Source organism: Hippopotamus amphibius, chromosome 12 (genome assembly GCF_030028045.1).
Source record: "Hippopotamus amphibius kiboko isolate mHipAmp2 chromosome 12, mHipAmp2.hap2, whole genome shotgun sequence".
Taxonomy (NCBI): domain Eukaryota; kingdom Metazoa; phylum Chordata; class Mammalia; order Artiodactyla; family Hippopotamidae; genus Hippopotamus; species Hippopotamus amphibius.
In genome coordinates, this window is record NC_080197.1 from 69,454,800 (window position 1) to 69,477,801 (window position 23,002).

Consider the following 23,002-nt stretch of genomic DNA (forward strand, 5'->3'; position numbering starts at 1 on the left):
TCCTCTGGGCAGTGGTGAGCTGGTAAATGTTTAACAACTCGGGGCGAGGGTGGGCAGAGGGAGCCCTGATTTCGTGGTGCCCGCAGCCAAACCACCAGCCATCGAACAAGTTGGGAAGAGAGGAGTGCAGTCCAGCCGGCTGCCGAGAGTAACAGAGATCTTCTGGCTGGAGGGAGCAGGTCTCTAAGGAAGAGAACTAAGCTAGACCCCCCCCCCCCCCCACGCGTGAGGGACCACCCTGCGTCTTTCCGTGGAGCAGCTGCAGGACTCTGCAGCTTTGCTCTTGCTGTTACCTCAGCAGACAAACCACTCTTCACCTACCGAGCTGTCACTTCCACTTCAAGGCTCAGCTTAAAGAAGGGTCCCGGTCAGACCTTTCAGAAATAGTCACTTCTACTCTGAATCCCAGAGTAATGTTTATGCCTTTTCTTAGGGTAATTACCAAAGCCCGACTTGATATTATTGTCCATAGATAGTGTCTTTCCCCGGGAGACGGTCCTTGGAGGAGAGGGACCGTGCCTTCCTCCTGCATTGTCTGAGAAGCAGTGCAGGGTGGTGGCTGGGAGCTCAAGCTCTGGGAGCCAGACTGGTCAGCTTCAGCTCCAGACACCGTGCTCACTTACCTTGAGACCACGAGCAGGTCTGTTCCACACCTGTAAAACGAGACCCGAAATAACAGCCTCCATCTCACAAGCTCGCTGTGATGATTCACGAGAGTCCCGGATGTGGCTGGTGCTTAGCACATACGAAACCCTCAACACGTGCTGCCTGCTGTGGTTTTTCCAGCACGTAGCCCAGTGCCTGGCACAGAACCGATGTGCAGTTGATGTTGGTTGCACTGCGCCGAAGTGAAGTGAGGATGTGATCCAGCGAGCTTGACAGGAAGTTGGGAAAGAATCCTGGAGGAGCCCTCGGGAATAGATTACTGCTGGGGAAGTGAGGATGAGACAGTAAATAAAAGTCAATTGATCAGGGACTTCCCTGGTGGCGCAGTGGTTAAGAATCCACCTGCCAATGCAGGGGACAGGGTTCAGTCCCTGGGCCAGGAAGATCCCACATGCCATGGAGCAACGAAGCCCGTGTGCCACAACTATTGAGCCCGCGTGCTGCAACTACTGAAGCCCTCGTGCTCTAGGGCTGGTGCTCCTCAGCAAGAGAAGCCACCACAATGAGAAGCCCACAATGACGAGTTGCCCCTGCTCACCGCAACTAGAGAAAGCCCACACACAGCAACAAAGACCCAACGCAGCCAAATAAATAAATAAATAAAATTATGTTTAAAAAACTCAGTTGATCATAGAATTATAGGATGAGAACATAGCTTTTCAGCTGTGGTGCGATGAACACAGAGCAGAGTGGGATGATCAGTGCCCTCCCCTCGCCTCTTGTGCTAGATGCTGTGAGTCTGTAAATACACCATTTGTCATTGCAATGGCTTGTATAGACTGCTATTCCTTGAAATATCTCCTTTTCAATACTGTGCGGTTGCTTTTCAAAAATCTAAATGCTAGACATTAAGTATAAATACTGTTGAATTTTATTCCACTTCGTTCAGTCCATTATTCCAGTGAATTCATGTCGCTTCCAACCTTGATTCAGCATCACAGTATATCTTCTATCCTTTCCAGCTTGTGCTATCTGCAGTTTGCTGAGCATGACTTCTATTTTGTTTTCTGAAACACTATACAGGCCACTCCTAAAACCAGAGTCCCCTGACATGTCGCTAGAGACTTTTTCCTGTGTTGGCACTGATGCATTAAAACAGTCTTTTATTTTTTCTTTTTGCATATGGATTTTAAACTCCATTCAAATCTATCAAGTGTACAAGGATCTATACTATATTCCATCTTGTTCACAAGTTTCATGAAAAAAACTTTGCCAGCATGCTATGTCTGCAGCATCTTTGTTTCACAGATACACTGAGGGTATCAGAAAAGAAAATGCAGCCAGCGTGTTGCGACTTGTTCCTTATTAACCCTATGTTAGCTTCCAAAACCGACAACTCCCTTTTCCAACTTTAACAAAGGACGCATGTTTCAGAATAGTGAAGTTAACTTTTTCAAGGTAGATTAGGCTCAACACACAAACCTGGACCATCTAGGTGAGAAGTTTGGACACAATCCTGAGAGTGGTGGGAGGTTGTTGAAATTTTTGAATAGAAATTATATGATGAATGATGTTTTAAGAAGAGCCTTCTGGCAGCAGTGTCTAAAGTGGACTCTAGGAGAAACCTTATGTGAGCTTTGACGTTGCCTACAGTTATCCCAGGATGGGCTACTGGACCACTGGGCTAGACTAGTAGCAATAATGATGAAAGAGAATACATTCAGATTTAAAGGAAAAAATTCAGACTATTGGGGGAACATGATAGCAGTGGAAAAATAAAAATAGGCACTTTAGGGCTTCCCAGTCTCTTTCACATAATGGAACATGCAGAAAATATCAGTTTGGCCACTGGTGTAACTAGGGCTGCTTGGAGATGGACATGACCCAACGTCATGGGCCTCCAGGGCTGGGTCTTCCCTTCCCCTAACCCCACCTCCCCCAAGTCAAAGGCAGAGGACCTTAAGATCTCCACATGGCTGGGAAGCTATTTGGATATTTTTGTTTTAAAAGTCAGTAGTTACCCATATGAAGAAAAAGACTTGTACCAAAATCTGGACCAACAGTACGGAAGAGACTATACATATAAAGGGAAGTACATCCTCTGAAGACGGAAGTGAAATATGGCTGCATGCTTGGAAAAAAACTAGCATCAGGCTCAATCCCAAACAAAAGAGCCCAGGCCCCCAAGCCGCTGCCCGTGTTATAGTGACACGTGAGAACAAAGGTGGTGGCTGTGCAGGCCTAATTTGGACATGAAAGTAGGCGGCACCTACCAGAGACAGGTTGTGGGGAGGTATAAACCACACCTAGGGAAGCACGAAGTAGAAACTTAGGTGTAGACAAAAGCAGAAACAAGGGAGTGAATTTTGGTTTTGTATTAATGTGGAAACCTAAGCCGATTTGCTTGCAGTTTTATGAATTTTCATAATTCATAAATAATCTAAGCCTATCTGCCCATTTCTTGCTTCTTGTTCGTTTTCGTAGTTCATAAATTGTTATTCTGTAGTCCTGGTGCCTCACCTGTGCTACTCATTCGCTTTCCTGCACATAGGAAATTATAGATTGAGAAAATGCAGGAACTTGCCATCTATAATTCCTGGTGATAATTGAAGATGTTTGGTTATAGAAAATTAAAAGGTGTTCCCTCTTTCTTCAATAAACTCAATGACAGAGTGAGAGCAAGAACCTACCAACAAGGGGTGCAGATTCTATTATAAAAACAGGAACGAGTGGCTCTTTTAGAAAAGAATGGAACCCACACATTTGTCCCGAGGACTGGCAGTGGGCCTTACATGTGCATGATGCCAGGGGCCCCCACCTTTCACACTGGAGTATGTGAAGTGGGGGCACGCAGCCCGTGTGGCCATGGGTGGCAGCTCCGAGAGAGGCCTGTCTGATCCCCCACCCCCTCGGGGCGCCCACCCAGCCCAGCAGGTGCATGTCTGCGCTGACCTGTGACATTCATCACCCCCTTGACCCCACTCCCTTCCCCAGCCGAGCTGTGCTCTAGTCTTTCACCCGGACTCATCATTTTATTCCAATTCAGATCTGCCCAGTTCTCCACACGGCTTCCCACTGGACCTCTGGCACACACCAAAACACATCCTTCCGGCTCATTTGCTCCAGTCGCTCTGTTGACCTTTCCAAAGCTCTCTGCTGCTCTCACCGTCCCACTTCTCGTTACAGTGAAGGAGAAAACACCAACAGGCACTCAAGGCAGGAAGCTCTGGCCTCCTCCCAGCAGTGGGACATGCTTCAGTTTTAGCACTTATCACACGACGCTGTAAACATTTGCTTACATCCCTGACTTCTTCACTCAGGGTGAGCTTGACAAAGGGCAGAAAGATGTTTCTTTAAGCCACAGGGCTTCGCAGAGAGCCTGGCACATAGTAGGTCCTCTTTTCATGTTTGGTAAGTGGGTGAGTAAATGAATATCCTGCCTTTCTTAGATTTAGAGACAGTGGTCTCATCCTGAGTACATGGTCTAAGGAGGAGTCTTCTCTCTGTTACAGACATGCCTGCATCTTTGGCCTTCGTTTAACAGCTTCCCAGGTGATGCCAGGAGAGGCTGCTCTGTGTCCGCCAGTGGTTTCTGAGTCTTTGTTTATCCCTGTGCAGGTGGGAAAGTGGAAAGACAAATCCTTGCAGATGAAGTACTACGTGTGGCCCCGAATGTGTCCTGAGACGGAAGAGCAGGAGGATGACCATCTGAGCATCGTAACGCTGGAGGAGGCCCCATTCGTCATCGTGGAAAGCGTGGACCCTCTGAGTGGAACCTGCATGAGGAACACGGTCCCCTGCCAGAAGCGCATCATCTCTGAGTATGGCACCTTCCTTGGTGGCTCTGGGTGGCCTGGGAAAGTCAGGTTTGCCCCAGCTGTCAGCACCCGGCTGGGATCCGAGGCACAGAATGAATCGGGCACCATGTCTGAATTTCGTTACTATTGAGCGACGGAGTTTCTGGCAGCCCTGTGGTCTGGCATTTGGTTCTGTCCAGGTCATGACCCGGGAGAATCACTGCTAACCATGTTATTGTTTCTGGGGCCTGAAGTCCGTGGAGATTTAAGTTTACATTGGTGTTGAAAGGTATTTTCTCAGGCCAGCCTGTCTTTAGAAGTATTTTTGGAAATTGGTAAAACTAATCTATGCTGTTAGAAGTCAGGATAATGGTTCTTCTGGGTGAGGGTGAGAAGGGCCTGGAAGGGAGAACAAGAGGCCTCTAAGGTGCTGGTCACTCTTCTGTATCTGGATTTGAGTCCTAGTTAAATGCATGAGTTCAGTGTATGCAAATTCATCCAGCTGAACCCTTAGGATCTCTGCACTTTCCTGATGTATATTATACTTCAAAGAAGCATTTAAAATTATGAGAAAACAGGGTCCAATGTGATGAAATAATGAGATTATTACAGGTCTGATTTATGTCTTCACTCGGGCCTGATATAAATCACACTGAGCTTTGAAGGAGGACCTGCTTTGTGGTTGGAGTTTTTATGGCAAAGGGTAATATTTTGCCTCTTGTATAAAAGCCTTGTTTTTGTTTTTTGTTTCTTTACCTGGTTAGAAATAAAACAGATGAGGAGCCAGGTTACATCAAAAAATGCTGCAAGGGGTTCTGTATCGACATCCTTAAGAAGATTTCTAAATCTGTGAAGTTTACCTATGATCTTTACCTGGTTACCAATGGCAAACATGGGAAGAAAATCAATGGAACCTGGAATGGTATGATTGGAGAGGTGAGTGTCAGGAATTAGAGCCATTTCTATGTTTCATTTATTTCATTTCATTTAAATATTTTTTAAAAACCCACTCATTTTACAAATTTTAGAAAATATATAATAGTACAGCTGCCTCTTGAACAATGTGGGTTTGAACTACATGGTCCATTTATGAGTGGATTTTTCTCAATAAATGTACAGTTGGCCCTCCTTACCTGTGGGTTTTGCATCTGCGAATTCAACCAACTGCGGATCCTGTACTATTTACAATCTGCAGTTGGTAGAATCCGCGGATAAGGAGGACTGGCTGTGAGACTTCAACACCCTCAGGTATTGGTATCCATGGCGGGCCCTGGAACCAATCCCCCACGGATACTGAGGACGACTGTAAATGAGATGTATTGTCCCCACCATACAAAGGCAAGCTCTATAGGGCCCCGAATGTTTTAGGCACGCTGGCCCCTCTCCTTCTGGGATGCTCTAACTGGAGCCTTGCGCCTTTCTCCCCAGGTGGTCATGAAGAGGGCCTACATGGCGGTGGGGTCACTGACCATCAACGAGGAGCGATCGGAGGTGGTCGACTTCTCTGTGCCCTTCATAGAGACTGGCATCAGTGTCATGGTGTCACGCAGCAATGGGACCGTCTCACCTTCTGCCTTCTTAGGTGAGTGATGGGCTTGCAGGCGTGAAGGATATGGACGTGGGGACAGGGAGAAGGAATGAGGAACAGGTGCAGGAGCTCATGGCCAGGCTCTCTCAGCCAGGAGCTGATTCATCAGGAGCTTCCTTCAGCCAGGGATTTCATTTTGGGGACCTCAAAACTGATCCTTCTCCAACATGAAAACTGAAGAACCCCCTCAGAAATAGGAAGGCATGTTACCCTATAAGAAAACAGTGCAGGACTGGTAACCAGGGGTCCTGCTTGAGTCTCACTCTTGCATTTGACCTTGAATAAACTTGCTCCATCCGGGGACCCAGTTCCCTCATCCATAGAAGAAGGCATTTTGACTAGCTGATCTCTGGAGCTGCTTCCTGCTTTAATAACTTCTAATTCTGGATATCATTCAAATACCTACTTATTTCAAATTAGCTTCAAGAGTGGAGCTCAGTGCTACCAAAAAAAAAAAAAGTTTTCTGTTTTCACTTGAATTTTTGGAGGCTTTGCCAGATAAAGCTGCTCTGATTCTCCTACCCGCCCACCCATCCTTCCCCATAGAACGTGTACCTCTCTCTCCAGCATTACTTCTGTGTCAGAAGCCTTCCATATGATATACGACTGGGTGAGATGAGGCCAAGATTTCAATTAGATGAGGTCTTTTGTGAGCTCATACCCCATATTTTTTGCAGGGGCTATGAGAGCAAGGGATTGGAAAATAAAATGTCACCTTGAAAACAGACCGCTGGGCTAGGAGGTAGGAAGGTGGTTTGGTCATAAACAAGCTGAAAGCCCTTGGATCAGTCACAGTCCCTCTAAAGGACAGCAGTGCTTTTTTTGATGAGGATATTGGAATAGACAATGACTAACACTTCTTTCAGCTCCAATCCATGGGGGAAATTAGTCAATGAATTGCACTACAAAGCAGACTTACAGATTCCATGTAATTTTTTCTCAGGTTTGTCAGCTAACCTCTTACCCACAGTGAAGCAAACTCTAGTCCTGCCAATTTTATGTGAAATGTTATTGGATAGCACACACCATGTGCATTAATCCTCAGAGCAGCTTTATGTATTTTATTTGCTTTTTTTCCTTTACAAGGGTAATTGGAACATTAAAAGATACAAATAAAACCACATTGTAATTCTAAGCCTGTCAGCCTAGCGCTAAGCTTAACTTCTGAACTGGAAGAGCCAGTGACACATCAGTACAGCTCTAGGATGACAGAGAAATGCCAGACAGGGTGTGTGTGTGTGTGTGTGTGTGTGCGCGTGTGTGTGTTTGGAGGAGGAACAGTTAGTTAATTACAGGGGTAAGATAAGTCAATATTTATTGAACACTTACTATGTGAAGGCCCAGGCATCGTTGTGTAAACTTTGATTATTGACACTATTATAATACCTGGTTTACGGCTTAGGAAACGGAATCCTAGGTTATGCAATTTTCCAGCAGTCTCTCAGCTAGTAAGGAGCAGATCCAGGATTAAAGCCCAGATATGGCTGCCCTCGCAGCCTGTGTTTTAGGACATGTGGGGGCCTTTCAGAGTTCGACTCCTAAAATCAGGAACCTGTGCAGTGGGCTGAGACAAAGATGTGATATAAAATGGAAAAGCACAGACTTTTGCCCCCAGAGGCCCTCCATTCACAACCTGGCCCTGCCACCTTCAGAGTATAAACTTACAAAATCTGGGACCTCGGGGTCTTAATTTCCTGCTCTGTAAAACAGATAAAATAACTCATAATGAAAGGGCCGTTAAAGGATTGTAGAAAGCGTGGTGAAAGTACTCTCTGAATTGTATAGACCAACACAGATATTTTTTGTATTTTGTGTACTGAAATTTGCCTTGGGCTTAATAGGAGAGAAGAAAGCACAGAGACAGTGCTTTTACTCAGTTATCCCGTAATCTTGGACAAAGTGAGATCAGAGTAGGATTGCAATCAATTAGAGCCAAGGAGGAGAGGGTCTCTATTCCACTGTACAGACGCTTTGAGCTATACCTTCCACCCTTGCATTTCTGGCTGCCACCGAAAGGTTTTTCATTTCACAGTTGGAATGTGCCTTATCAAGATCCCTTTTAAATTAATTAAGTGACCAGGCTTTTATAATTCCCTTGGGAGTTCGAAAGTAAAGTAGGTTTCAAAGTAAGGAAATATTTTCTGATTTCCAGCCCATGTCCCCCCCTTTTCAATTTCATCTTTATTAATGATTTGGAAGATGAAGGAAACAGCATGTTAATTCACTTAGTTCTGAGTTTGCAATGTGATGTGACAGCTAAAAAGGCCAGAACTATTTTGAGGCACAATTGAGGAAACATTGTATTATGGAATCGAATAGTGATTGTCCCTTTTCACAGGCCTCCAGAGAGAGGGCTCCTGGAATTCAGGGTTCAATTTCTGGACACCTCTGAGCCAAAGAGATTTAGATCAGCTGGAAGAGAGTCAGCAAAAGTGATTCAAGAAATTAAAGAAAGCATGTGTAGAGCGTTCTTGCTTTTTTGCCTGGTCTCGTCCCATCAAGCCCATCACCTGGAAACAGGGCCTAGATTGTGGTCGTTTTGTTAGCTATAGCCGAAGCATGTCCCCTTGTCATTTGCTAAATTCCCAGTGCTGTAGATACTGATTTTAATATGGATGGATTTTTTTTTTAACACTGACACATTCTCCTACACTAATGATGTCTAATAAAATATATCACATCAAAGCAGGTTGAAAAAGTAAATCTAGGCTGGAAAGTTTAAAAGAAGTGAGGCACGGGGGCAGGGGAGTTATTTGTTGTGTCTAATTATTACTGAACCAATTCAGGCCTCAAAGAGTAACCAAGTTTGTTGAGAATGAACTTGGCCGCAAAGCTCGGCAGCATTGGTGAAAGCTTTTCCGGGTCCCGCTGTGGAGTGTGGCATAGAGATGGGAGTGTAAACCGAGAGCCAGTCCCATAGGACTCACTTATCCATGTCTAGTACTTATTCTAGTTCCACCGTTTACAGAAAGACCCAGCTATCAGTCCAGTCACGGCAGAAACCATCTCTGCGTCTCAGAAAGGATGGGCAAAAGGCTGTCCTTCTCATGTGTTTGAAAGAAAACAAATGTCGACAGGCCCATCAGGGGACTGGAGGCGCTCAGACGCAGCCTCTTACGCCTTCCTCCCCAACCCAGGCCCTGGCTCTCTGAAGGGCCACACGCGCCTGTGGCTTGTCCCCCCAAAGATAGGAGTCGCGCGAGAGAACGAGCACGCGAACGCACCAGGACGTGTCTGTCCTCCGCGTTAACCCTGAGCACCGGTGCCTTCCTCCCCCAGAGCCGTTCAGTGCCGACGTGTGGGTGATGATGTTCGTGATGCTGCTTATCGTCTCGGCCGTGGCCGTCTTCGTCTTCGAGTACTTTAGCCCCGTGGGTTACAACAGGTGCCTCGCCGATGGCAGAGGTAAGGCCGGCTGTAACCGCTGCGTGTCTGCCTTTCTCTGGTTCTCAGCTCTGACTCTCTGTGCCCCTCACCTGCTGCCTGCCTCCTCCCTAACCCTCAGTCTTCGAGGTCACCGTCTTGGTGACTCATTGGAAAGAATGCAATTAAGATGTTAGTTTGAATCCGTATGTCCCCTCCCTGGCTCAAGCCGGACCCCACGCCCAGTTCCACCCCTAAGCAAAGTTAGATCAAAGCTGACAGTAGAAACGTGTAACATAAACATGTTAGAGGGAACGCTTTCGATAACTTTAGGCTATGAGCAGTCTGTCCGATCAGATAGATTAACAAGGCAGATTGGACACATGTATCAAGAATAAGAAAAAATAAATTACCCCAGGGTACACGTGGGGTCGTTGTGGCTGAAAGAGTTCTCCACAGCCACAGGATCACCTCTGAGGTACAAGACCTCCAACGCCTGTGTCCCCAGCTCACATCCCTCTGCCGGGAAGTAGAGGAGGTGGGTATTTGACATAAGATGGCCAAGAGAGAATAGTTCTCACCCACAGCTACTCGTGGAGGTGGTCCATCTTCCTGACTAGGAAGGTCCAGAGATGTGAGGGCTACGCATGTGTTTGAGGCATTCATGAGACTTCACAAAAAGTTTACTAGATTTCTGGAGGGGGCCATGGGATCCTGTAGGCATCTCTTCTAAAACTTCCTGAGGACCTCAGGATTAGGAACTATTATGCCTTCTCTGAGTCGTCTCCGTCCACAGTGTGAGCTTTTTCCTGGAATTATGCCTCAGAGAGGAAAGATTCCTAACCCCAGCTACATATAAGAATTACCTATGGGGCACTTAAAAGACAAAGGTACATAGACCTCATACTCTAATATTCTGATTCCCTGGGTCCAGATTAGGGCTTGTAGCACTGTATGTTTCAAAATAGTGGTTCTCTCCCTTGGTTGCATGTTAGACTAACCACCCCACACCATACCGATTTAAGAATCTCAGGGAATGGGATGCCAGGTAACAGTATTTTACCAAAGCTCCCCTTGTGCTTCTGTTGAATTCACAGTCCAGGCTATGAACCACCCCTGCACTGAAATATTTACAGGTGCAGACCTCCCGTCTCATTTGGGGTGTGTATTCTGGGGTGGACATCTGGATGTCTCCACAATATGGAATAACCAGGGGCTTCCCACCTGTGCCAAAGGGCCAGCCAAAAGCCATGACTGGGACTTCCCTGGCAGTCCACGGTTAAGACGCTGCATTTCCACTGCAAGGGGCACAGGTTTGATCCCTGGTCAGGGAGCTAAGATCCTACATACCACGTGGCTCAGCTAAATAAATAAATAAATGGAGAGTGTTTGAGGAACAAAAAGAGCCATGACTACTCCCCATCCTGATGGGCATCAGTAACAAGTGAAACATCTAAGATGCAGAAGAGCACATACATATGCTGACGACGTCAAGAACTAAAGCTGTTACGCACCCTCCCCGACCGCCAAATAAAATCAAAGAGGCAAAAATTCAGACACAAAATTCAGAGCAAGGGCTTACGATTGCTCACTTTACCAAAGGATGCTTGACTTCACTAAGGAATTCAACATGGGGCCACTTTAACTGTCAAGTCTCCTTGGGGCATTTTACAACGTACGAAACTTTGATTTATAAACAACTTTTTAGTTATGCATCTGTTCCATGAAATAAGGTCCACACGCACAGATGTGTGTGCACAGTTAGATGTTAGGCTCGACATGTGTAGTCACTGATTATTTAGGTGGCTGAGCAGATGCTCTCAGGATCATAGATAGCATCGTAAGACCTGTGCTAATGTGCTGTAAGACTGTGCAGGCAGATGTTCGTTTCTGCAGCAGAGGGGCCGCATGCAGACCCAGACAGCAGGCAAGATTTCACCATCACCAAGCAGAGAAAGCAAAGAGGTCACAATATATTTATGGGCAGAAGCCCTGCACGATCCGTGTAAAGGTTGGGTGGAGGACAAAGTCAGCTTACCTTTCCACCCTCAGGTACACATGGCCAAGCCAGGGGATCTCGGCTTCCTCTCTGGGCCGCCTGGTGTTCCTTTACAGGGAAGACAGGCACTACTGGAGGAAACCAGATTGGAGTGAGGTCAAGGTTGTCTTTCAAACACTGAGTGCTAAGTGCTAGAAGCCAAATTAAAATCAGGATCAGCTGCATTCAAAGCGGCATCAGTGAGTAAAATTGGAGGAGGTCTACGTCTAACAGGAGAAAAAGACCCCGCACGGTTGTTACTGACCTTCTTTGAAGTTGAAATGCTTCCTTGGTAGATACAAACATAAAGTTTAGGAACAGTGGTAATGAGGATGCAAGTGTGACCGTAGTGGGATGGTTGCCTTCATTACTCAGTTTTTTTTTAAATTAATTAATTTATTTATTTGGCCATGCTGGGTCTTAGTTGCAGCTCACAGGATCTTTCATTGTGGTGCACGGGCTTCTCTCTAGTTGTGACGTGTGGTCTTAGTTCCCCAACCAGGGATCGAACCCACGTCCCTTGTATTGGAAGGTGGGTTCTTAACCACTGGACCTCGAGGGAAGTCTCCTGTTACTCAGTTTTGATGTGATCTTAAGGCCTTACAACCATCAGGACAGGAAGCTGGCTCCTCCGGTGCCCTGACTTGAGTCACGATCATTGGTTGGAGTAAGAGCCCACACACACCCCAAGACTCTGGATTTTCTCCTAAGAAACCATCTTCCACCTTCCTAAGGGTCCCAGGAGAAGAGAGACATAAGCTCTCAACTGAAAAAGCCACCTATGAAAGGGCTGGGGCTTCACTGGTGGGTTTCCTGCTCTGAGCAGGAACTTACCAGCTCTATGTACTTGTAGGTTTAAATAGAACCAGTGAGCCTGTCTTAACCTGCTGTCCTTGTCTTTTTGTCCTGCCAGAGCCAGGTGGCCCATCTTTCACCATCGGCAAAGCCATTTGGTTACTGTGGGGTCTGGTGTTTAACAACTCCGTCCCCGTGCAGAACCCGAAGGGGACCACCTCCAAGATCATGGTGTCGGTGTGGGCCTTCTTTGCTGTCATCTTCCTGGCCAGCTACACTGCCAACTTAGCTGCCTTCATGATCCAAGAGGAGTACGTGGACCAGGTTTCCGGCCTGAGTGACAAGAAGGTAGGAGCACCACTTGAAACCGCCCGTCTTTCCCCCAGTGCCATTCTGAGTCATACTCAGAGCTCTCACAGACCCGTTAATTTTCTGAATCTTTAGAATCGACGGTTCTTTCTTATGGTTCCTGAAATTGGGACACGGGAGCAGAAATCAGTTTCCCCACCGAAATAATACTACTGCGCGTTCACCTTCTCATTTGTGAAGGGTTGTCAGCAGCATGCCCTGGGCTGCAAATGTGGGGCTTGGTGTGTTAGCGGCTTTCTGAGTACAGGGTTCCTCTCGTCAGGCAGGCTCGGGTGGCCTGTCAGCACAGGGCTGCGCGTTTGGGCTGTTATTAGAGGGCTGCCCCGTGCACCCACGCTGAGGGCGCCGGCCCATCTCAGCCTTCACCTTCCTCCCCGTTCTGTTCGCCTGAGCACACCCCTTTGTTCCTCTGCACACTCGTGTGTTCCCAGGGTTGAGAAGGAGGATTGTTCTCATTGTGTCCTGAAGAAAAGTAGCTGCTATTTAAGTGGATGGGGGGTGCCGATGAATGGGTTGTGCCCATACCAGCTGCAGGCCTCCCTGCTGGCCTGTGCCATGGAGGGAGGAAGGGAGGTGTCTGCTAGTTGCCATGTTTTCTGGGTGAGGATGTGCAAAACCCAGGCTCAGTACCTGTGACTCTCTGGATCTCCCAGAAGCATCACAGTTTCCTGGGAGCTCTGTCACCTGCACTCATGATAACCGGGATGGTCCAACACCAGTACTAGGGGCTACCTTCCTGGACACCCCAAATCATTCTGGAGACTTTCACTTAAAACAGATCTCTTCGTCTCTGTTTCCTTAATGTGTTTTCCCACCCCTTTCCCCAGGATGAAACTATGTGATGTAGACAGATGTGTGCTTAGACCAGATGGGTCATATGTAGTTAATGGTTTCATGGGTCTGCTTTTACCAAGATAAAACCTTAAACACTTAGCAAATGGTTTGAGAAGAGGGAAAAGGAGGAGATATTCTCTTTGGGGCCTCAGGTTATGATTTCTCCATCTACTCATCGTTACTCGCCAAGAATATTCAAAAGCGTGAGGAAGATAAACAAGCTTATGTGTATACATATACACACACACACACAGATCACTCACGATGTTTTACCTCTTTATGTTAGCTCTTTCTCTGATTTGTCTTCCTTTTCACTTTATTTTTCTTCCTTACTTTTAAAGTATTCCCTCTCTTCTATTTCCTTCTCCCTTATTTTTAAGCTTTTTTTTTTTACTTCTTTCTTCTAACTCATGATTTATTATGCATTTATTCAGATATTCATCTATTGCTTAACTCACTTTAAATCTTTCTTTCTCTCCTTGTTCCTTTCTCAACATCCTTCTGTCACCATTACGATCCTCTCAGAAAATTTGAGCTAGACCTCTCCCTTCACCCCCCTTCTGCAACTACTTTTTGTTCCTATTTCTGTAACCCGGGCAGTTGTGGAGCTGAGGACCGCTGATTCCTCAGGGCTCTGTACTCGGATGTGGCTGAGCTGGGGTGGGCCACGCCCATTCTAAAACATGAATGTGGCAGAAGCGTGATAGACCATGTCCCCCCGTGTGGGTCTGTCAGGGGTGTGGAGGACTGTGTCCTCACATCAGGAAATGGCAGAGGTGTGGCAGATTGTGTCCCCGTGCAGAGTCTGGTCGGACCATGTCGCCATGCAGTGAATTACACGGTCGAGGGGTGGAGGGCCACAGCCCTTCCCTGCTGGGGACTCTGGGCTGTTAAGTGGGACATCCACCACGTTTACCACATTGTTTTCTTCTGATGCCTCTGAGAATTGGTTAGGACACTGTATTTATGTTTCTCATCCTCTCAAGGGCCATCTGGCAACCACTGAGTGATTTTCTACTTGAACTAAACATAATTGAGATGGAGGGAGCTTGTTTTCCCTTCTGTGGTTTCGGAAGAACATATTGTTCTGGGCTCCTTGAACACAGAGGCTCTGCCACTGTCTGTGCTCCACACCATGTTGATTGCGTTCTGAGAAATTGGACCCTGTCTTTGCTTAAAGAACTTCAGTGGCTCCTTTGCTTACAGAACAAAGATGACTTTTTTCAGATGTGGATTTCAGATCTTTTACAAATGATTCCCAGTGTGCACCAGCAATTCCATCTCTTCAGCCAATGTGTAGACCCTTGCATCCTATGTTCTAGGCATCGTTGCCTTCCATCCTTCCCAGTGATACCTCCCTGCATCTGCATCTCCTCACTTCTTCACGTACCAAACTCCTACTGAAACTGCAAGGCACAGACTCAAGATCACTTTATTTGTAACGCCTTCTCATCTGGGCTTATCTGGGAAATGAGCCGTTCTCTGCTCTGTCATGGCAACAATTCATACCTTTATTATAGCACGTGTCTCCCACACTGTAATCTACAGATCTGTACCTGACTATATCTCCCCCTATTTGACTGTGAGCTCCACGAGGTCAGTGACCATAACTTAGTTATTGTTTTTATAAAAAGTCTATAGTGAGAGAGGGAGAGAAGTTATACCAATTTAAGAGTCTCTTGCACAGAGCAATGGACTAAGCATTACAGGCAAAGAGAGCAGCAAGAGAGCAAGAACCCTTTAACAGCTGTTCCATTTGAAAATGGTTATCTGGTACATTTCAGAACTCAGCAAATGACAAAATGGTGAATTGTAAGCATCCTACCAGAAAGTGTCAACATAATTTACATAATTATAGAAAACATTTTAGTAACTAATGATATACAACTGCAGATCAGTGTCAGGAACAGTACTATAAATCAGGGAGTTTTCTGAAAGTGCACTTAAAAATGTCAAAATTCTTATTAGTTTTACTTCAAAACACCTAAAGAAAACTAAGTCTTGGAAATAACTTTGCATGAGAGGAAGTGTATTCTGTGAATTTAGAGAAAGAAAATAATGAAGTCGTCAAAGCAATAACATTGAGCGTAGAAATGAGGTGATTTTGAAGATTCTTTTTTCAGTGTAATTAAATTTTCATCGAGGAAGGTAACGTTTGAAGTGGAGAAGAGTTTCGAAACTTGTTTTGACTATCACGGAGGACGTATGTTCTATGTAACTCAGGCCAAATGATAAATATTTTGGAGTGATGGTGGGAAGATATTTGTAGTCATTAAATTTCAATATTTTAAGAATTTATCTTCAATTTTATGGCAGGATTATGTTCCCAGATCTCATTTATGTTAAGGTACAAAGTCAGAATGTTCAGAGTTAAAATTTCCATGAAATCCTATTTTGGGGCCCCTTTTTACTGGACGGCTTCCATCCTGCCATAGCACATTACATCAGTGAATTCAGAATTATTCCACTACATGCTATAACTAAATATGGGCGCAAGTTCTAACATTTAGCAGCCCTACTGTACATTCCATCAGCTCCCCCGGCAGGATATAAGGAAGCGGGTGACATCTTTCTTCTCTTAACAAAGAGCCCACAATGCTCATTCTCATATTCTCAGCTTTCCAGATGGATTTTTCATTTCGCAGTCTGCCAGCCACAGTATGGAGGGGAGAGAGCTTGGCCAGGCAAACAGGGGACATATTTTCCAGGCACTGGATACATTAAGTATGTTACATATATGTTACATGAATAATCCTCACAGGTATGATTATTCCCATTTTACAGATAAGGACATTGAGGCTCTGAGAAGTTTAGTGATTCCCTACAGTCACACACTATCAAGTGACAGAGCCAAGGTTTGAGTTCCTGCGTGTTTGGCTCTAAAAATCACTTCGCGAGGATGTCTCCCTGGTAGCGAATCCCAGACCAAGTTATGACATAGCTGAGGACTGGTATTGACACCCCATGCCCACTTCCTCATTTAATCTCCTACCCTCTCATTTAATGACCTTCAGTTTTGGTTCCACTTAACCTAACGCCTCTCGAGTCACTGCACACTACCACTGCCAAGACTGCTGTTACTACTTCTACCACTACTATTACTGTTAATAATAATAACAATTATCTTTATTATTAATATGACTTCAACAATAATATCTCTGCGAACATTTTTTCAGCCCTCGGGAGCCAGGCATAATGCCAAATACATTACACAGGTTATCTTATGTAATGGTGTTTTTAGTATCTTCATTTGTGGATGAGGAAATTGAAGCTTGGAGAGGTTAAGTCATTTGCCCTTCTGACGTTCCTGGCTGGCTTACAGCCCCTAAACCGTGTGCCACCGTGTTCAGATACCAGCGCTCTTTCCCGTTAATCCTCTTTCTTCCTAACTTTCCCATCGACCTTCCCGAAGCTTAACAAGTGACATCCTTTTCCTCTCCTAAAGAGGAGCTATCTGATGAACTGATCCACAATAATTAGATAGTATTTTAACATTTTCCCTTTATTTAATAAGTCTTTCAGAGGCATTCCTTTGAACAGAGAATGATGGTGCTTTCCTGGACCTGAGCAGACTAACAGCCCACAAATGGCCTTGAACTTGGGCCTATCTGACCGTGAGCTTTAAGCCACTGCTGGAGGGTGGGAGAGGGTGGCAGCAGGAGAGAGAAGGGTCGGTTATGGGGTCAGGGGGTGCAGGGAGGCTGAGGCTGCCACGGTCACTGGAGGCTGCAGTCAGGCCACAGGGCTCCCAAGGATATCTGGCTGTGTCCTGCCTCACACGTTCCTGCCACCAATGTGACATACGCCTGCTTTATATTTTGTTGTTCTTTTCCTCAAGGAACTACAGGAACTTTTGTGAACTTTAAATGTCAAAAAAGTGCTTATGTAGTTAATGAGGGCAGACGTCTTTGCCTGCAACACTGAAGGTGCAATCAGGACAGCTTTCTAGAAATTAAATGAGGACCCCATGGCTTCTCTAGATAATGATTATTCCAAGTTTCTGAGACGTTCCATAGGCTCTGGAAGCTGCCTCATACCCTTTTGGCAGGTAGGCAGCGTATGACTTTTAAATCAGCACGCGAACAAATGTGTCAGTGTGCATTCTGGAAGAAAACCAGCCTGGGGATAAACATATTTACACCACGGCTACACTGATGTGTGATGCTTGGATGGCATTTAAGCACGGGGGAGGAAATGGGCCTTGCTTTCCATTGTACAAATGGGGCTCCTTTACCCTATTAACTTCAGGCCAAAAGCCAGGCGGAGACAGCTGACCTCAAGCCTGATCTGTCACACCCTGGTCCTGGCCCAGACCACCTTGGTCAGGTTGTGGAATACTGAGCTGAAAATAGCTCACCAGAGAAAGCAGCCAGCATGACCAACCAGCCAAGGGAGCTAGAAATGAGGACCTGGGCTGGACCTGCAGGTAGCTGAGTGAAATAAGGGTATGATTTATTGCATGGAGTCCCCTGGAGCTGTCAGGCATCTGGTCCTCTTGTTACAGCTGGTCAAGAGCAGTTCTGGAGGAAGCGACAAGAAAAGAAAGCTCCCCAAACCCTGGGGCTGTCCAGGGTACAGGACGTGCCTGGGTGGGGGAAGGGACACCGGCCCCTTTGTCTCCTAACTAGCTGAACCGATCTGACACGCTGCATGGACCACTGCCCCAAGTACTGAACCTCCCCATTCCTGCCAGGGTGGCCAGAACAAAGGCCTGGGGCTTAAGCAGCCCCAGCTCTGTTGCTCAGGATCAGCTGTCACCATTTCTTTGGGTTTATTTGAAGATTGGAGTACTTGTGGTCCCTGGCCGGCCCTCCTGAACTCTGATTCCCAAGTCCATTCTTGACTGGGCTGGCTGCCTTGACCGAGGCATCCAGTGGGGCTTCTCAGGGGTCACCCTCCCGGTCCGGGGATACAGGTGTCCCGGTGTTGACTAGGGGACTCCCAAGGGGACCCCGGGGTTCGCCTTTCTCTCTGCCTTGGTCCCCTTCACAGCATCAGGCCTCACTCTGCCCTCCTCTCCTTGAATGACCACCTGCTTCCTGACCTTCTGTGACTTCCCACCCAGGATTCCTTACTTCCCCACTCTGCTATGCTGTCGGGGCTTCTAGGGGGGTGAATAGTGGTCCCCCCAAAAGATACGTCCACATCCTAATCCCTGGAACCTATGAGTGGTGACCTTATTTGGAAAAACGATCTCTGCCATTGTAATTAATCTGAGCGTCTCAAGTTAAGATCGTCTTGGATTGCTGCTGAATCCAATGACACATGCCCTTATAAGAGAAAGGCAGAGAGAGAGCTGGCGGAGAAGAGAAGACCAGAAGGAAGAGGCAGAGACAGGAGGGTGGAAGCTGTGGAGACACCTGGAACCACCAGAAGCTGGGAGAGACAAGGAGTGATTCTCCCCTAGACCTTCTGCAGGGAGTGCAGCTCCTGGACTCCAGAACGTGTGAGAATAAATTTGTATTGTTTTAAGTCACCAGTGGTTTGTTATGGTAGCCACAGGAAATGAGCATGGGGCCTTGGGGCCTCTCCTGTAACCCGCACCCTCGGGGGCTTGCCCCCTTTAAAGCCTGGTGCTCCTCCTACTCACCCGCTCTTGTCAGCCACCCAGCCCCATCCTTCCAAAGCAGGTATTTCTTACAGCAGAATCCGGTTCTGTTCCTCTTCCCACTAATCTGCTTTGCTTGGAAGAACAGAGCTACGTCACCCTGAAGATGTGCAGAGACATGGTTTACACCCAGAGGGAGTCTTCTCCCTGCTGGTTAATTTTCAGGAGACAATAAACAGCCCACGTGTCACTGCGTGCTCCCTTTTCCTCTGTCCTTGAGCCTGATTACTGTTAGCGTCTCCCAGTATGTAGCGTGTTATCTGTGCGCACACTCCCCAGGCAACCTCCTGCTAGACCTCTGAGCAGGGAGGTCATTGTCAATGGGGACTGAGGACGTGTTTTTGAAAGATGTATCATTTTCATGACTCTTCTGGGAAAACTACTATTCATGCAGCTCTCTCGTATTCTGGATTTCGCTGTGCTGTTCATATCATAGGACTGCAGGGGATGTTATTTGGTCAGCAGGCACAGGCGATTCACTCATCAAAGGCAAACAGGTGTCCTCTCTCTTCGTGTAGATAAACGTACCTTCCCTGTTACATAGGAGTGTGCACTCATACATGCATGTATGTGTGTGTGCATATCTGTGTATAGATATGTACATCTCCATCCTCCAGAACTACATAAAGATAACAGGGTAACTGGGTAATTAGGAACTTGACACTTAACAAAGCTGCGTGAGGAGTGCAAGTTTCCCATGTGCATAGGAACTTATGTTGTACACGGGTGATCTGAGGCAGTATGTCTTTACCTGGAAAAAAAAGAAAGTTTTGTCTCATTCTGCTGACATTAGTGGAACCATCATTTTGTGAAATGAAACAAAAATGGAATAAAGCAAGGAAGAAGGAGAGAAAGAAAAGGAAGGAGAAAGAAAAAAAGACTTCAGAACCCAATTGTAAGCTAGGTCTGCTCTGTATATCTGTTCTTAGACAGGTGGTCCTGTGCAAGGTATTGGAGAGAGAGATGTTTCCCTGGAGCCATAACATTTTTCAGAATCGCCACTACACAAATTAGCAGGAGAATGAATTCACACCTGAATTGAATTCAGCTGGGCCCCAAATGAGAGCCAGCAATAGACAACAAACAATTTTATTACCAAAAATCAAAGCGTGTACCACCGAGTGCAGTACTCAAACTTTGGGTGTTCTGGGAGTGGGAGAAAATAGTGAGCGCTTCTCTGAACTGGTCGGATCGTTGAGTTTATCTGTGTGGCTTCCATATGGGACCTCTCTGTTCAGGCCATCTCTTCCAGGTTTAGAAGAGCAGGTGGCCCTGGGGAATCCCATAGAAGTTCATATCTACTTGTGGTCACATCTCTGGTTCTGAAAGAAAGGAGCTGTTGCATTTAGCTAACTGTTGAAAGCAGTTTCTTCCTTCTGAAGTTTATTGACGTCCAAGACAATAAGAGTTCTCAACATTCTTTTCTCTCTGGTTAAAAACAAAAATTAGAAATAAATGTTTCAGTAAAGGGGCTTTTACAGGCTGACAAAATCTTGGCTTGTGTTTTGAGGATTTATTAAGAATTAGTGTTTCACTTCTGGGCAACTAAGTTCAAGTCCTTTGAGACAAATTAATGCGGCAATGAAAATTTATATGTCGCCAAAGGCATCAGACCTAAAATGAATCAAGTTTTAGAGATGTCAGAATTGTATTCAGGGTGAAAATTGTGGCCCGGGCTGGTTCTGGGCTTTTGTGAATGTTTCAGCCTTTTTGGCCCTTCCAGGGCTCCCTGCCACTAGCTATAATGATGGCAAGAGAGTAGACAAGGGCCTCGGTGGGCCGTGTGCAGTCTGCTCTATTTTGGGAAGCTTTCTGTGTAGCTGGGCTAGCTGAGCATGTGCTAGGGCCAGGGAGGTGGTGGTGGGGAGGTGACAGAGAGCCTGAGGCTGGGGAAGCCCAACCATTTCTTTTCCAATTCAATGTCAAGTTTTCCTTTCCAGCGAGGGTCACAGAGAGCCAAGGAGAGACAGTTCATGCTTTACAGGCACCATTGCCTCAGACATTTCTTCTGCCCTATTTGGGCAGCTCAGATTCAGAGCAACAAGGGCAATGGCTCCAAGGCCAGTGTGATCCTGAGAGCTGCCCACATGGAGGGTCCTCGAGGTTCAGGCAGCTTAAACGTTCAGGAGGCAGAGTGGGGAGGAGGAAGATTGGGGTCTTGGGTCTTCACTGTCATCATAAGTTTAGTCTGTCTGTGTAGACCTGTCTTTGGTGGGGACACCTGGGAAGGGGTGGGTAGGGGGGAGTGTTGATATCATAGTTACTCGGGGAGCCCTTTCAAACTAAATAGGACTCTGTCCCTCCAGCTGTGTCCCCCGCCAACTTTTATCCCACCCCTCAGACCTGCTGAAGGGACTTTGAGGAGTCATTGGGAGAGCTTGGGATTCACCCCCCCATGGTAAATGGGGAGGGGCTGGCATTTGACCCGAACGTGAGAAGACCCAGGTGACAGGTCTTGGCCAGTGGCCCCGTGGGCAGGCCAGACTCCCACCACCGACGGCAGGTCGGGTCTGCATTCCTCAAGTCCACATCGGGCCCCTCAGGCAGGCGGGGGCCCGTCTGGGCCGGAAGTGGAGGGAGGTGATGCTAAAGGTACCTGCCCACGGCGCTTCCCGCTCAGGGTGAGGCAGCCGCCCGTCCAGAGATACATGGGAGGGGTGGCACCCGTTGGAGGAGACGGGGGGACTGATGCAGCCAAGCAGCTGCCTCAGGGCGCCGAGACCAAGGTGCTCACTGAGAGGCTCTCGGGGAACCCAAGGCGAACTTGCCTGGCTGGGGAAAGAGTCTGCTTTGCGCACGGCCTTGTCGAGAGAGCATCAGTGCCAGGTCACTTCGGCGCACACCTCTGGCTCCTCCTTCTCTCTGTCTTCCACCCTGACCCCCCAGAGAACGGGGGAGACCAGCTCAGGGGCAGGTCACATAAGAGCTGGCTTCGCTTGGCCCACTGACAGCACCTGGGGTTCCTGCAGCCACACATGCCACCTCTGCCCTTGCTGTTCAACAAGGATCGAACTATTTAATGAACACATACTATGTGCCTGTTGTCAGACTTGTCACATCTGTGGCTCCTTTAATCCTATGTCCGCCCTCTGCGATAGATATTATCAACGTCTTTCTATAGATGAGAAGAGTCATTTAAGAGATAAGCAAATTGGCTGAAGTCACACAACTAGGAAGTGAGGGCGTCAGGATTTGATGCAGGGAGAGTGACTCCAGAGCCTGCAGCCCTCCCAAGTGACGGCCCTGCCACAGCCCCGGGGCCTCTCTGTGTGGGCACAGGGACAAGGGACGTGCTGCTGGAGGCATAGCCTGGGGCAGCAGAATCCTGTCAGGCCCCTGTCATGGGTCCCTGTTTGGCCTGGCCTCTCGGGTTCTCAAGTTGGTGATTGTGGACGCTCGCCAGCCCACTGAGAAGGGGTAGATCCTCCACCCAGCTAAGGATGCACAGGACTCTAGAAGAGACATTTGTTTACTCAAATCGAGGAATGGCCAAGCGCTCTATTGTCTTTGTTTCTGAACTCATAGCCCCTTGCCCGTTGAAGAGCGACTTCCTTGCTGAAGGTTGACTGGATGAATGAATCAGAGACATGGAATGTTGTCAGGCGCCATGTTTTCTCCCTCTTAGGAAGTAATCAATATATTTACTTACTTAATTCGGCCAGAAAGGTAAAGATCCCACTCTCATGAAAGAGGAAGGAATTGGAGAGGAGGGAAATGCACCCTTCTCCCCCCTCCATCCTCCTCTTAGGAGGGAACTCAAGGGAGAACAGTGTTCACTTACTGATTCTGAAGTGCTTATGGCAAGGAGACCATGAAGAGCTTGTCTAGAAACCATCTTGATAGTAAACGTGCTAAATGCTTAATTCCTTCAAACTTCCTCATCCATCTCCCAGCTCATCACTTGCAGAGCAGCAGGTTCTGAGTTAAGGATAAGGCAGTTCCGTTTCTTGCAAGAACTGATTGCCAGCAGACCGTGAGATAGCTGGGACTCGGCCTTTTTTGGA

General features: G+C 47.0%; 1 protein-coding gene across 1 annotated transcript in view; it reads left to right on the forward strand.

Moving 5' to 3' along the window:
• GRIN2B (glutamate ionotropic receptor NMDA type subunit 2B) overlaps positions 1 to 23,002 on the forward strand; it is a 298,073-nt gene that overhangs the window by 244,283 nt on the left and 30,788 nt on the right. Inside the window, exons 4-8 of the mRNA XM_057702074.1 lie at positions 4,225 to 4,427; positions 5,168 to 5,339; positions 5,832 to 5,985; positions 9,271 to 9,396; positions 12,306 to 12,535. Of these exons, the coding sequence (XP_057558057.1) occupies positions 4,225 to 4,427; positions 5,168 to 5,339; positions 5,832 to 5,985; positions 9,271 to 9,396; positions 12,306 to 12,535 (885 nt within the window). The remainder of the gene's footprint in view (positions 1 to 4,224; positions 4,428 to 5,167; positions 5,340 to 5,831; positions 5,986 to 9,270; positions 9,397 to 12,305; positions 12,536 to 23,002) is intronic.